This window comes from Castor canadensis, chromosome 4 (genome assembly GCF_047511655.1).
Source record: "Castor canadensis chromosome 4, mCasCan1.hap1v2, whole genome shotgun sequence".
Classification (NCBI taxonomy): domain Eukaryota; kingdom Metazoa; phylum Chordata; class Mammalia; order Rodentia; family Castoridae; genus Castor; species Castor canadensis.
Window position 1 is genome coordinate 15,643,154 of NC_133389.1, and position 15,073 is coordinate 15,658,226.

At 37.2% G+C, this 15,073-nt stretch overlaps 1 protein-coding gene across 5 annotated transcripts in view; it reads right to left on the minus strand.

Annotated features, from left to right (window-relative positions):
- Positions 1-2,887: 2,887 nt before the first annotated feature.
- Relch (RAB11 binding and LisH domain, coiled-coil and HEAT repeat containing) overlaps positions 2,888-15,073 on the minus strand; it is a 94,467-nt gene continuing 82,281 nt past the window's right edge. For all 5 annotated transcript variants that reach the window (XM_074069684.1, XM_020162399.2, XM_074069683.1 and 2 more), the window contains 3 exons: positions 12,184-12,272; positions 10,615-10,685; positions 2,888-4,615 (listed from right to left, as the gene is read on the minus strand). In XM_074069684.1, the coding sequence (XP_073925785.1) occupies positions 4,495-4,615; positions 10,615-10,685; positions 12,184-12,272 (281 nt within the window). In that variant the 3' untranslated portion in view covers positions 2,888-4,494. The remainder of the gene's footprint in view (positions 4,616-10,614; positions 10,686-12,183; positions 12,273-15,073) is intronic.

The following is a 15,073-nucleotide window of genomic DNA, read 5'->3' on the forward strand; positions in this document are numbered from 1 at the left end:
AGGTTGTCTTGAAAACTGGGGTCATGACATTCATCATAGAGATTGAAAAATCCACCCTAAAGTTCATTTGGAAACACAAGAGACCGCAAATAGCCAAGGCAATACTCAGCAAAAAGAGCAATGCTGGAGGTATCACAATATCCAACTTCAAACTATATTACAAAGCAATAGCAATAAAAACAGCATGGTACTGGCACAAAAACAGACATGAAGACCAGTGGAACAGAATAGAGGACCCTGATATGAATCCACACAACTACACCCACCTCATTTTTGACAAAGGTGTCAAAAATATATGATGGAGAAAAGACAGCCTCTTCAACAAATGTTGCTGGGAAAAGTGGTTATCCTTCTGCAAGAAACTGAAACTAGATCCATGTTTATCACTCTGTATTAGTATCTACTCAAAATGGATCAAGGACCTAAATATCAGACCTGAAACTCTGAAGCTAGTACAGGAAAGAGAAGGAAACACCCTGGAAGCAATAGGTATAGGCAAGGACTTCCTCAATAGAACCCCAACAGCCCAGCAACTAAGAGAAAGAATACACAAGTGGGACTTCATAAAATTAACAAGCTTTTGCACAACAAAAGAAATGGTCTCTAAACTACAGAGAACACCCACAGAGTGGGAGAAAATATTTTCCAGCTATCCATCAGACAAAGGACTGATAACCAGAATATACAGGGAACTCAAAAAACTAAACTCTCCCAAAATCAATGAACCAATTAAGAAATGGGCGACTGAACTAAACAGAACTTTCTCAAAAGAAGAAATTCAAATGGCCAAAAACATGAAAAGATGCTCACCATCCCTAGCCATAAAAATGCAAATCAAAACCACACTAAGATTCCACCTCACCCCATTAGAATAGCCATCATTAAAAACACCACTAACAACAGGTGTTGGCGAGGATGTGGGGAAAAAGGAACCCTCATACACTGCTGATGGGAATGCAAACTAGTGCAATCTCTTGGAAAAAAATTTGGAGGCTTCTTAAAAATCTAAACATAGATCTGCCATATGATCCAGCAGTCCCACTCCTAGGGATATACCCAAAGGAATGCAACACAGGTTACTCAAGAGGCACCTGCACACCCATGTTTATTGCAGCACTACTCACAATAGCCAAGTTATGGAAACAGCCAAGATGCCCCACCACTGACGAATGCATTAAGAAAATGTGGTATCTATACACAATGGAATTTTACTCAGCCATGAAGACGCATGAAATCTTATAATTTGCAGGCAAATGGATGGAACTGGAGAACATCATTCTAAGAGAGGTTAGCCAGGCTCAGAAGACCAAAAATCATGTTCTCCCTCATATGCGGACTTCAGATCTAGGGCAAATACAGCAATGTGGTCGAACTTGGGTCACATGATAAGGTGAGAGCACACACGGAGGGAGGTATGGGGATAGATAGAAAACCCAAAACATGATAGTGTTTGATGTCCTCAATGCAAAGGAACTAATGCAGAAACCTTAAATTGACAGAAGTCAACACAAGAAGGGGATCAGGAACTAGTGAAAAGGTCAGGTAGAGATGAATCAACTTAAAATGTAACATATGTACATGGGAGCAATGCTAGGAATCTCTCTGTGTAGCTATCCTTATCTCAACTAGCAAAATGCTTTGTCTTTCTTATTATTGATTATACTTTCTCTTCAACTACATTAGAGATAAGGGCAGAACAGATTCTGCCTGGAAGTGAGGGGGGGTGGGGAGTAGGGGAGGATGGGGAGTGGGGGGGGTGGGGAGTAGAGGGAGGGGGCATAGGGTAGGGGGAGAAATGGCCCAGACAATGTCTGCACATATGAATAAGCGAATAAAACAACAACAACAACAAAAAAATGGGGTCATGAAAAGACAACTCAGTTACACTGGTTGCACCTTCCGAAACTTCAGAGACTACGTGAACATTTTTTTTTTTTCTCTTCTTTTTGGTAAGAAAAAGAAATCTGATCGTATCTTGAGTTGTGGCCTACGTTAAAATTATAGTGTACCTGACATACTCCAGTGGAAATCTATATAACAAGAGCATGGCTTGACTTAAATTACTCACAATTTCATTCAGGTTGAATGTCAACTTGATGTTTAGCAAAATGATCTTATCTTTCAAAAGGGTAAGTGAGTGACAGAGACAAATGAAGGTCAGGAACCTATGCACAGAGACAGGTGTTCTTAACATTCAAGCATTATACTTGAAAGATTTCACTAAATTGGTAATGTGGCACTTCTGGATTTCTGAAAAATTTGTGGATTGCTTTGGCAATATAGGCATAATTTCAAATTAGCTTTTCATTATCAGCCCTCCATATTTATGGGTTTCATATTCATGGATTCAACCAACCATAGATTGAAAATATTTCATAAAAAACTGTATAGAACATCTGCAGACTTTCTTTTCTTGTTAGTAACCACAAAATAATATAGAATAGTACTTACTAGCATAGTATTCACATTGTATTAGGTATTGTAAGTAATCTAGAGATGATTTAAAGTATACGGAAGGATGTGTTTAGGTTATATGCAAATATTATGCCATTTTATATAAGGTACGTGTGCATCTGTAGATTTTGTTGTCTGCAGGGGATCTTGCAACCAATCTCCATGCATACTTAAGAACTATATTCATCTGGTACCAAACATGTATGTATTCTATCATAGTTCAAAGCAAAGCAGAGTTTAAACATTTTTCTTTGAATGATTGCTGAGATGTATTAGTTTCATAACAACATAATCTTTTTAGTAAAAGTAAGGTAAAATATACAGATTATGTTTCTACATTAGCAGATTTTCATGAATATATGCTTTTTTACTTTTGATTGGATGTAATGTTTCAAAATGCAAACAAAACACAAAGTCCAAACAAAACCAAAACAAGTATGCAAAAACATTTTATTTATAATAGATCAACATTTTTGACATGAAAGGTAGCCACTTTCAATTTCTCAGGAATGCCTAGAATCCAACAGTGTTCAGAAAGACTAGTGTCAACAACTAACCTACAGTTATTCACCGCAGGTAAAAGAAACAGCTTCAGAATGAACTTTTTAAATGGTTTTTCCTATGGCAAATCATTTTATAAGCTTGGATGTGCGGTAAGATAGCTTTCCCAGGAAGAGAATGTACTCCAACTATACTCCAACTGTACTAAACCACTGTATACAATAAATATGAGAATCACCTGTATGCATCAACTGTTCTCAAATGAGAATTCTCTTTATCAAAATATTCATTTTTCAAAAAGGCCTCACATTAACCCCTCAAACCAGTCACCCATTTTCTACATCCAGCACACCTTTCTACCTCAGGTTGCATTACTGTGTAGACAACTGTCAAATCCCAGCGGAAATGTACATTAACTGAAGACTATGTGAAAGTTACCGAACACAAGAATAAGTCACTGACTTTAAGGGACAAGTTGGCAACTAACCAATAATAATTTAGTCAATGTTACTTTCCGTTTAGAGGGAAAAGAGCAGCCCCCAAATGTCCTTAACTTTTCAGTACTTCTCTGTCACACACAGAATGATAAGGCAACCTATAAAACTATAATCACCAGAAAACATCTTAAATAAAATGTTTTACATAAATGTTAAATTTTAGATTCAAACCACATTTTCTTCTGTATTTCAATTCGGGGAAAAACACAATTATTAGCTCTTCTCAGTTACATTTATTTTTGAGCAATATCAATTTACTACACACTTTTCTGAAATTCACCTGGTTATGACTCCCCAGGCTTAAGTGCTCTCTTTCTTCAGGTAAGTCCACTGTACACATGTAAATGTTGGGGAGGTTTAAATAGCACTTAAATAATATTCAGAGAGCTCTGAAATGTTGAAAGTTTCACCATTATCTAATTACTGTAGGACTTGTAATTCAAGTTCATCACAGCAGCCTAAAGAAATGCTGTGAGAATGGAATGCACGTAATTCCTACAGAACACACAAACTGAAGTCCAAAAGGCACGGAGTAATGCTGGTGGCTCTTTCTAGTCAGTTAAGAAACAATAAAAAGTCTGCATTATTCTTTCATAATTTAAATACTTAAGTAATCTCCACTTTTATTACTTTACAACAATGACTTCAAATTTACATTATTTTAAGTACCATTGTAACAGCTTAGAGTATAATACAGATTTTTGCTAATATCCCATCCAAAAATAAAAAAAACAAAACCAAAAAAACCTCTTTTCACTATATATATATATATATTTATATATAAAATCATTCTCAAAGATAAGAACATAGAAGAGGGACTTGGTACAGATCACCAAATCAATTTTCTAATACCACAGTTGTAATTCCTAAATCAACAGATAATACACCAATAATCAAAAGCAGTGCAAATATCTTTGGAGGTTAGGATAAAATTATAATGCAAGAACATGAAACTGAGGAAATAAAAAGGCAAGTACTTCAAGTACAAGGAACCAGTCTGCTGAGGTCCATCTTAGTGCTCGCTGGGGGCTTCCTTCCTCTTCTACTTTTTTCTCTGAAACACATTGGCCAACATGGCACCTGATGTCGTCAACTGGCCCATTTTGTTCAAGAACTTGGTCTTTGTGTCTTCACTCACTAAACTTGCAGCAATTGACATTGAGCTAAGACAGAAATGTAAAAATTCATGTAAAGCAATTAAAATAGCAATTTTTCATTTCTTTAGTAACGAATCATTAATACATTCTGAACTTGCAACATAAAAGGGAAACTAATATTTATGGAGGGGAGTTTTTGTGTACTGTACTAGATTAGGAGCTTTCATGTTCATAGTTTATATTAAAGGAAGGAGCAGTGGTTAAGAGCAAGCCAGAGACAAGACTGAATCTTGGCTGTGTATACCAGCATGTGACCTTGAGTAAGTTATTTCATCTATAAAACGGAGCCCTTCCTCATAGGCCATTAAGGCTATGCATTGTAAAGTGTGTGGCATGTGCTAGCAAGGTGCATGCCACAAGTGCTAGTGGTTTCTTCTTTATCTTTTTTTCCCCCCAATACAGAGACTTGCAGGTACTGTACCACCTCAACCATACTCCCAGTCTGTTTTGCATTTAGTTATTTTCAGTTAGGGTCTTGCTTTTTTGCCCAGGGCCAGCCTCAGACCATAATCCTCTAATCTTGTGTAGTGCCTCACAATGCTCAGATTCTTTGTTGAGATGGGGGTCTCACTAACTTTTTGCCTATGCTGGCTTGGAACTAATCGTTTCAATCTCTGCTTCCTGAGGAGCTGGGATTATAGGTGTAAAACATTGTAAGCCACTAGCATTGTGCCTGACTGACTAGTCACTTTTTTATATTTACATTCCAGCCCCAAAACATTGCTTACTTACTAACTATAGGGTAATGTGGCAATCTAATTCCTATTTTTTTTTAAATCCTGCTAACACCAGCTCTTGACCCCCTTCTTCAGTCAGGTTTACTTAGTTTACTATTCAATCATTTTCATACTAAATATGGTAGTCTCTCTACATTGCCTACTCATCATTCAAACCTCGTCTCAAGTCCAGTGTTTCTATGGGGCATTTTTTTTAACTGTTGAGGCTTACACTGCTATTCTCTTTCTGTAGAAGACTCATTGTAAGTCAAAAGATATGTATGATTTAAATTTGTATCTAGAAAAGGGTATGTATGGGTCAGACCATACCTGAGATACACTGTCAAGTTTTAGTAACATTTTAAGAGGAAGGCAACAATGATGGAAGTCATCATGACAGTGAAACGTGAGAGGAATGAAGAATGAAGAATGAAGAATGGTCTGGAGAAGACTTAGGGGATGTTATAGGTAAAAAATTATACACGCATCTGTGCAGGCCTACTGATACACATCACGGTCACCTGGGGGATCTTTTTGAAAATACAGATGCCAAGGCTTAACCCTTGTACTTCTGATTTTTTCCATTTGGAGTAGTTGGCCCTCGGCATCTATCCCAAAAAGCTTTCTAGTAAAGAACCACTGAATTGTAGCATTTTTTTCCATGAAGAGTTTAAAATTTTTCCCCCATTTTTCAAAAGGGCCTGTAATACTCCCCTCAACCCAAGGCGTGCACCATGAATGACGGCATCTTAAATTGTTGGTCTACAACCACATGGCTAGCCACCTTCACCTCCCTATGAGAGCCCCTCTGTCCCCTTTTCAAATTACTTACTACCTATGTACACATTAATATTCTTAAATCTCAGTGATGGTCTTGTCTAGCTGTACCTCAAATTTTAAATACTCCTTTTCAGAAGAGTTTTTCCTATAGTTCAGTTTTGTTGTATTATGCCATCATCCATTTAAATGTTCAGAGCAGAGATCTAAACTTCTAATTCTCCTTCAGGTTTTTTGGGCTTTGTGCTTATTAGGCAGGTGCTCTACCACTTGAGTTGCACCTCCAGCCCTCTCACCCTTAATTTGTTGAGAAACTGAATTCACATCTGAAATATGTTTTTAACTCATCAACTTCTCATACTGCCATTCATAGGCTTATAAGGGTCATTTTCTGCTTATTGGCTTCATGATCTCTGAGCAAGATACCCACTTGTGTGTCAGCTTAAAATGAAAATATGAATAGTATAGTACTGTGTATGGCTATTAAGATAATCATTAGCAAGTACCAGAAAAAAGGCTTAGAACTGTGCCTGGGTCTTACGTTGCTACTTGTTACCTGCTCATTCATCATCACACCTGATCTCATCATGGATCCCAAATAGCTGTCAATCTGTTCCATCTGCTTCTCTGCACTAGTGTGTGGCTTCTGAAAAGCAGTGTTTCTTGAAGTATTATTCCTGAACCTATAGCATCAGCATCACCTGGAGCTTTGTTATCAGTGCAAATTCTTAGCCTCAATCCCAGATCTACTGAGTCAAAATCTCAGGGTTGGGCACCGGTGGCTCACACCTGTAATTCTACCTGGGAGGCTGAGATAGAGAGGACCAAGGTCTGGATAAATAATCTACAAGACTCTGTCTCCAAAATAACACAACAAAATGGACTGGAAGTATAGTTCAAGCAGTACAGCACTTGCTTTGCAAGCATGAAAGCCCTGAGTTCAAACCCCAATCCCACCAAAAATAAAAACAAAATGCTCCCCAAAACCAAACAACCCCCCCACCAGGGATGGCACCCAGAAATCTGCAGGTGATTCTGATGACTCCTAAAGCTTGAAGACCAGGAAACAAGCCAAAATCTACCTGTTGCCTGTGTTTGTAAAGTTTTATTGGATCACAGCCATAACAATTTATTCACTTACTGTCAATGGCTGCTTTCCTATCACAAGAGCAAAGTCCAGTTGAGCACTTGGGTCTGCAAAGGTTAAAACAGTACTCACTGTCAATAGAAGTCTGCCAAGTCCTGGCCTTACAGGACAAAGTCCAACCCTTACAGTGTGGCATACAAAGTTCTGTGTAGGCCCACGTTCATGCACTGGCTGCTATCATTCTCCCACAGAGACTTTGCTCTAGCTTTACTTATAGCTCCCAACACCTGCTCTTCTGTAATTTTTATCACTGTGCCAGTGCTGATTTTTCTGCATGCAATTCCTTCGTCTTTTGTGCCTTTCTAGCTGTTTATACTTGAAGACTCCTGCATTCCTTCTTTACTAGAAATTTGCAGGCATTGTTTTAAAGGTTTTTTTGTTTTTGACTTTTGTTATTATTATTATTTGTTTTTGTTTACCTATACTTTTAAATATTTCTCTTTTTCCACATTCAGATGTGAACAACCTGAGGGAAGAGACTATTCCTTGCTTGAGCTCATCTATGTGAATTTTATTAAATGCTGAATGAATATAACAAGGATTAGCAAGATGCTTATTCGTATATTTTTTGCCTGCAGATCAGTGCATTTCAAACTTTTTAAAAAAAAAAAAAAGTTCCCCAGTTTTACATAATGACCCACAGCACACACAGGTAAATGAAGTATAAAGAAATACTCATCCTTACTATTTGGGATATACTCTATTTTTTATTTGATTCTATTTCTTGGGAGCAAATGTTTATCACAACCAAGTGAATTAATTTAATGATGTACTGAGAGGTCATAGCAATTAGCAGAACCCCTTGCCTCCACTCTCACTTTTCCTTCTGCCTTAGGAAGAAGAGGCCTTTGTCTTGTGCTTCTGACCTATAACAGACATAAGGAGTGGGTCAAGGAAGGCTTTGTGAAAGGGGTAGCATCTAAGCATTGACCTGAAGTTGAACAGGAAGTAGCTAGGCAGAGTAAGAATGTTCCTGGCAGACGGAATCCTTTATGTGAAGATCCAGGGCAGCAGGAAAAGGGTGTAATGAAGCTCTCGAGGCCCTCCACTTGAGCTTCTCCTGGCTGACTATGGTTAGAACACTCTCTTGTTCATATAACCAGAGTAATTGCAACATGGATTTAATATGTTACCTGTAGCAGGTGCTACAATGCCATTTCCATATATTGTCTAGTCTAGCTTTAGTGTAAGTTAAGAGAGGGCAAAGGTATCATTTATTTTTATTTATCTGCAACCCTTAGCACAGAGCCTAAAAAGAAATGCTTGCAGATGAGAAGTTATTTCAGATTTCCTCTGATTCCTGCACTGCATACTTCCTATGTCATTCATTTGGTCTTTGTAAGTCTCTATTCTGTCAAAATCATGTAAATGCTTTGGTTCCCACAGGACTGAACATCTTGATGAAGAAATCATGCCCAAACTCTTCTGTTTCCTTTTGAATATGTGCTGACTATTAATATGGTTAATGTTTCACACATACAACAATTAAAGATTAACAGGTCAATGCTACTGAATTTTCCTGCTCTACTTGGTATTTATAGAATACTCCTTTCCTAAATAAATATATTTCAAAAAATACCTTTAAAGTATAACTGAAAAGAAAAATGATAAAAACAGCTCAAGTCATTAAGCCTAGGAAATACTAATGATAAAACAGTGTATTTTTTTAATCCCGAGGGACAATTTATACACAAAGGTGTAACTGTCCCACTGTCTTGCCCTCACTTTCTAAAAGTATGTATATGATACTGTCATAGCAGACTGCAAGGAAGGTTCGTATCAAAAGGACTTTTAAGTCAACTTGAAAAGGCTGACATTGGCTAAAGATAGGATAATGTGGGCGTCAGTAAAGATAATAAACACAATGCATTGAATTAACATCAAATGTTTAAACACATGAGTTCAGTGATATTTAAAACAAAACCAAGCCAGGTATGGCAGTACACATCAATAATCCTAGCACTTGGGAGGTTAAGGCATGAGGACCAGGAGTTTGAGGCCAGCTTGAGCTCCATAGTGAGATGCTGCCTCAATAAAACAACCTTCCACCATCTAATTGGGGGTTCACCTATCAGAGCATGAATCAATATTATTTTGAAAACTGGCAACTATAACACTAAGTAGCAACAGTATATTAGAGGTAAAATACTCTTTTATGAAGTAGTCTAGCTCACTGATGACATAGGAATGATAGAATTAGAGTATATTTGTAACCTCTAATGAATTAGTGGACTTAATCATTAACAGCTGGCTAACATTACAAAGAGAGAGAAGCAGGTATTATCTCCTTAGGATGAAAACACATCTCTTTTGAAGACTATTGCCAAAAGAAACAGGACTTGAGTCTGATTATATGTCTCTAGGTCTAGACCCAACTACCAACTTTACAGGAAACACAGAAGCACATGTTAAACAACACAAGGGAAATGCAGTCAGCAAAATTCGAACTGCAAAAACTCTACAGGACAAATGACCCAGTTTTTTTCACAAGCACAATATATGGAATAAAAAGAGAGATAGGAAGGAGATTTTCTATCTATGGAGTGCCAATCACAATGTATGGAACCAATCACAAATGGCTCTGGTACTGGTTGATTTTAGGGATTTTGTGATTAGCTAATAAGTCTTTTTTGGTTTTATAGTGCTTCTGTTGCTTTAGTCCTTCATGGCTAAAATGGAAATAAGCTCTTAGGAGGCTAAACCTAAGAGTTCTGATACTTCAAAAAGACAAGTGTGTATGTGTGTGTGTCTAGATGGACAGGATGCAACATTTACTCTTGGTAGTGAGCCTTAAAGGAAATACTGTTGAGTTTTTACATCTGAGTCCATTTATGATGAATTGCTTGAGTTGCATCATTAAGAATTAGGGTCTACAGTCCCTTTGTAAATCATTTCCTTTTAGATGCTGACATTACTCCTTCACATCCTGTTCATATTATGATTTGAACTGAATTCAGGATTTATCCAATCTTTGGATTCTAATTAGTCTGACTAGATCACCCCAAAATTTACAATCTGTACACAGTGAAATCTTTACATTTAGAATTTGTCACAAATGTCTAGATTCTGTTTTGACCAATGAGTTCCGAATCTCTTTAGAAGCTTTAAACATGAAGGTCTTTAGGCTGAATATGAATGCTAAGAGGAGGTGGTTAGTAAAGACCTGAGTTTTAAATTCCCCAGATTCTTCTGATGAGATGCTCTATGGGCCAGCATTTGAGAAAAGCTGTCTTGAATGATTTTCCTGTCTTCCAAAGAAATTAGTACAAAATAACACAAAATGAAATATTATACCCAACAATAGCAAATTTAGATAGCAAAATTAAGATTAATATGAAACCTTAAAAAAGAATAAAATGTCTTACCCTTGAGGCTCTTGTACATTCTTGTTTTCTACTTTTTGTTCACATTCTTTTATCATGGAACTTAAAATAACCTGATTAAAAAATACATAGTGAAATATTATGGTTTAATCTTCAGTTTATATTTATTTAATTTTTAATGTTCCCACAAACTAATATTTTAATCACAAATTTAACATTTTGCTAGTTACTTTGTCAGAGGATTCCTATTAGATTACATTTTTGTTTTCTGTTTTTGGTGGTACTGGATTTTGAACTCAGGGCCTCACACTCACTAGGCAGGTGCTCTACCAGTTAAGCCACTCCACTCACTGTTCCTATTAGATTGCTAGAGTGGATACATAAATAGCTTTAAATGATCTCAGTCCAAGGACCAGAGGTGTATCTCAGTGAGACAGTCTGTGCTTAGCATGTCGAGGCCCTGAACTCTATCCCTAGCACCAGACTCTCCTCAAAATTTCCACCATGTAACTTATAATTTGGTTTTTACTAGACTTCCTTCTAAATATAATTTGCATTCTTCCTTAGTTTTCCCCACTATCTTCTGATAAAAGTAAGAATTATGTACATGTATACCTTCAGTCTCTACATATGCTATGGTCACATACATACCCCTTCCCAGTGAAAGCTGTTCTACTTTAATGTCTAGTGCTGAGAGAAGTTCAGCTTAGTGGCTACTAAAACACAATCAGTGACGGGGCAGGTGTTTAAGACTCAGCAGCACTTCTGCTACCCCCACTGCTGTCAATCACACCAGGAACTGAACTGCCTTCTGGAATACCTTGGCCAATGCTTCGGGCATGGAAGTTACTAAAGAGATATCATCTACCTACTAGGGACCAAGCACCATCCTAGACACTTAGGACATGGAAGATAAAAGCGACAATAGCCCCTCCTCGTGGAGCTTAGTAATGGAAACGCATACAAACACAAAACAGTAAATTACACATTAGAAGGTGATAAGGGCTTTGGAAAAATCACTGAGGTGGAGAAGGTATATTACATGGAGGTGTAGGGCAGGCTTCATGGAGAAGCCTGGGAGGAGATGGGAGTTTCAGAAGCTGGGGAGAGAAAAGCTGAGCAAAGGCTCTGATGTGGAACAGGCCTACACACCATGAGGGTGGAAGGTGAAGAAGGGAGTGGAGCGCTGGGATGGAAAAGACTTGGACAAGTGCTTCTTTTAGGAGAGAAAAGTCAAACATCATAATAGAAAGCTGGTAGAAAAATAGCTGGAAGACACAGAACGAGGAATAATGATAGAAAGTGAGGATTAGTTACGAGGAAATGGATGCAGAAAATGGAAACTGGTCAGAGGTGATTAACATTTTATAGTTAAAAACATTTCACATACATTACCTTACTAAACTGTCATGATATAAACTGCAGGAAGAAGTATGCTATTCCTACTTTAGCGAAAGAAGTCGATTCTGCAACTAATAAGCATCTCTACCAAATCACATTGAGGTAGAGTTACAAAAACAGCATAGGCATCAGAATCAAGTCTTACACAAACAAGAGTGAAGATGTGTCCAGGAAATATTAAACATGAACATGGCACTGAATGCAGCTCACCTCATGCTCTGGTGAGAGATGCTCCATGTCAGTCCGCAAACATCTGAGGCCAGGTAGAAAGTGATTTACCATTAAGTCTTCCGAAATGACTTGAATGGTTGTTAAGGAAATTTAAAAAACCAAACTGGTGTCATAGAAAAAAGATTACACATAAAAAAGAAGTTCTCTTAAATGACACCTGTGACATGATGATCTCTTAGGGGAAATCGATTCCCTCGACACAGGCTTCCTCATGTGTGGCGAGTGTTACTTATCAAGAGTCAACTGTGTCTGTTCTCATGATCCATTTCTGTTGGTGCTCTCTGTCATAACATTCCCTAACTATATGCTATGTCAATGTATGAAATTGAACTCAGGGCCTTGCACTTGCTAGGCAGACCTCTACCACTTAAGACACACCCTCAGCCTGTATTTGCTTTAGTTATTTATCAGATAGGGTCTCACACTTTTTGCCTGGGCTGGCCTCAGCCTGTAATCCTCCCACCTCTGCCTCCTGTATAGCTGGGATTACAGTTGTATACCACCATGTCTTAACTATTTCTGAGATGGGGGTCTTGCTAACTCTTTGCCTGGGCAGGACACAAAATGTGATCCTCCTGATCTGCACTTCCTGAGTAGCTGAGATTACAAATGTGAGGCACTGTACTTGGCCATGAACATGAAAATTAAATTGTGCAACTGAATGAAATGTTTAAATGAGCATGAAATATGAAAGAGAAGAACGTTCCCATGACAACTGAGTTGAAAGCTATGCAAAAAATCCGATAAAGGCAAATTACTTAAAACACTATTTAATTATGTGTAAGACAATTATAAAAGATTGGGAGAATATAAAAATCTAGAAACTTCTATGCTCTATATCAGACATGTTTCTAGATCTTCTTAAATAGACAAGTGTGTTATTGATGTGGTTTATGTGAAAACTATGATCAGTAAGTTCACACAGAAAAGCCTCAGCCCTACATCAAAAGATAAGAGAAAAAAAATCGTATCTATGTTTTAAATTAAAATAAGTTATCTAAAACACATACCATTATCCTGGCTTCTTGTTTTAACCAGCCTGTTAAACTAACTTTCTATTGCTCCTGACTGAATTAGATAATAGAACTTTTGCTATAAGTTTAGTATTACTTAAAGTTCCTGATCATCTTTGAGTTTTAGCTGATTATCTTGCTATCCAAAGGAATCAGGAAAGCATACATATTTCTCAAGAAAATAATTCATTTTGTTCATTCCTATCAATTCCTGCACATTCTCCTTATTCTAGTTGTTACTCATTTAAAAATAGTTCTTATTTAATGTCATACCACATTAAAGTGAAAAATACCAGTAAATGATTTTCTTTTGGGTTTAAGCAGGCTTTAAAAATTTTTTATAATGAATTTCATTAAGAAAAAAATAGTGTTGCTGGGTACTGGTGGCTCACTCCTGCAATTCTAGCTACTCAGGAGGCAGAGATCAGGAGGATCGAGGTTTGAAGCCAGCCCCATGCAAATAGTTCCTGAGACCCTATTTCAAAAAACCCATCACAAAAAAGTGTTGGTAGAGTGGCTCAAGGTGAAGGCCCTGAGTTCAAACCCAGTACTGGAAGAAAAAAGTAGTGTAATATAACTACTGAGTTGAAGATAGTTATAAAAGCTGTTCCTAAAGCTCCTATAAGGAGTACTCCATGAATTCAATAGGTGCTAGTATACATACATATAGAGGGCTATAACTTAATGATTATACAGTTTTGTTTTCTAGATATGGGGAAAGTACCATGAAGATATAACTGTGAGTGACCTTTGGATTAGTAAGAATGTGATCTAATGAAATATGGACATGGATACAGAAACTCAAGATGGTGTTATTTACAGAAGAGGGAAGTTACTCTCCTCTCTTTCTACTCACAGTGGGGCCTAACTTCTCCCCAGGAAATCACACAATCTTTCAAGAATTGGAAATTTCCATGTCATTTAGTCCTACCTGATAGTAAAATTGCCTCTCCAACTCCTCCTTAGTAAATGATGGTCAGAAGGCTTTTGACTGCTAACAACGAAAGGACAGCCATAGTTTCACAAGAGCATTTTTAGCTGGCTCAATTACAGTTTTCCTCATCAGTAAGATCAATCCCTCTCAGCTCTGCTTGTGCTTGCCCTGTAACTTAGCCACACAGTGCACAACCTTCTTTCTACATAACCACCTTTCAAATACTTTTCAAATCATCTTCAATCCCTAGCCATCGCTTCTCCAGGTTAAACAGTTCTACTTGGAACTTGACTTCTTGATTTACTATCATGCCAAATGTAACACATTATAATTTTCCTATGTCCTTATTAAAATATGATGTTAGGGCTAAAAGGAACTAATATTCTGATCAGCTCAAAATAAAATGGAACAACAGAAGAGACATAAGCCATGCAATTTTATTAGTGACCACACCACTCTTGACTCAAGTACAAGGTCCACCTCATGTAGCTCTAAGACTTAGTAACTGAACAAGGACCATTGCTTTTCCCCTGTTGTACTGATGAGAAAAATTTTATTATATTCATTCCAGCAACAGCTTGTACATATTGAAATATCTGATATTTTTCTGTATAGATTTCTATGCTCTTCAGAAACCAATGCCTTTCCCACACAGAAAATTTGATTTTATAGAGGTAAAATTTTGAACTTTTTGATTTTTCTATTTTCTTTGAGGCATATGACTTTAGAAACTCTGCTATATGATATAGGTTATACATGACTTTTTGCTTAAGTTTTAAATATATACTAATATTTTCTTTGACTTGCAAACTCTGATATGCCACGATTCCCTTCTTGCAAGGGTCCTGTCACTTCTCCATTCAAGAATTCTTCCTTGCTGATTTAGAATATCAGTTCCTCTTTTTGCTTCCTCTATCTTCTT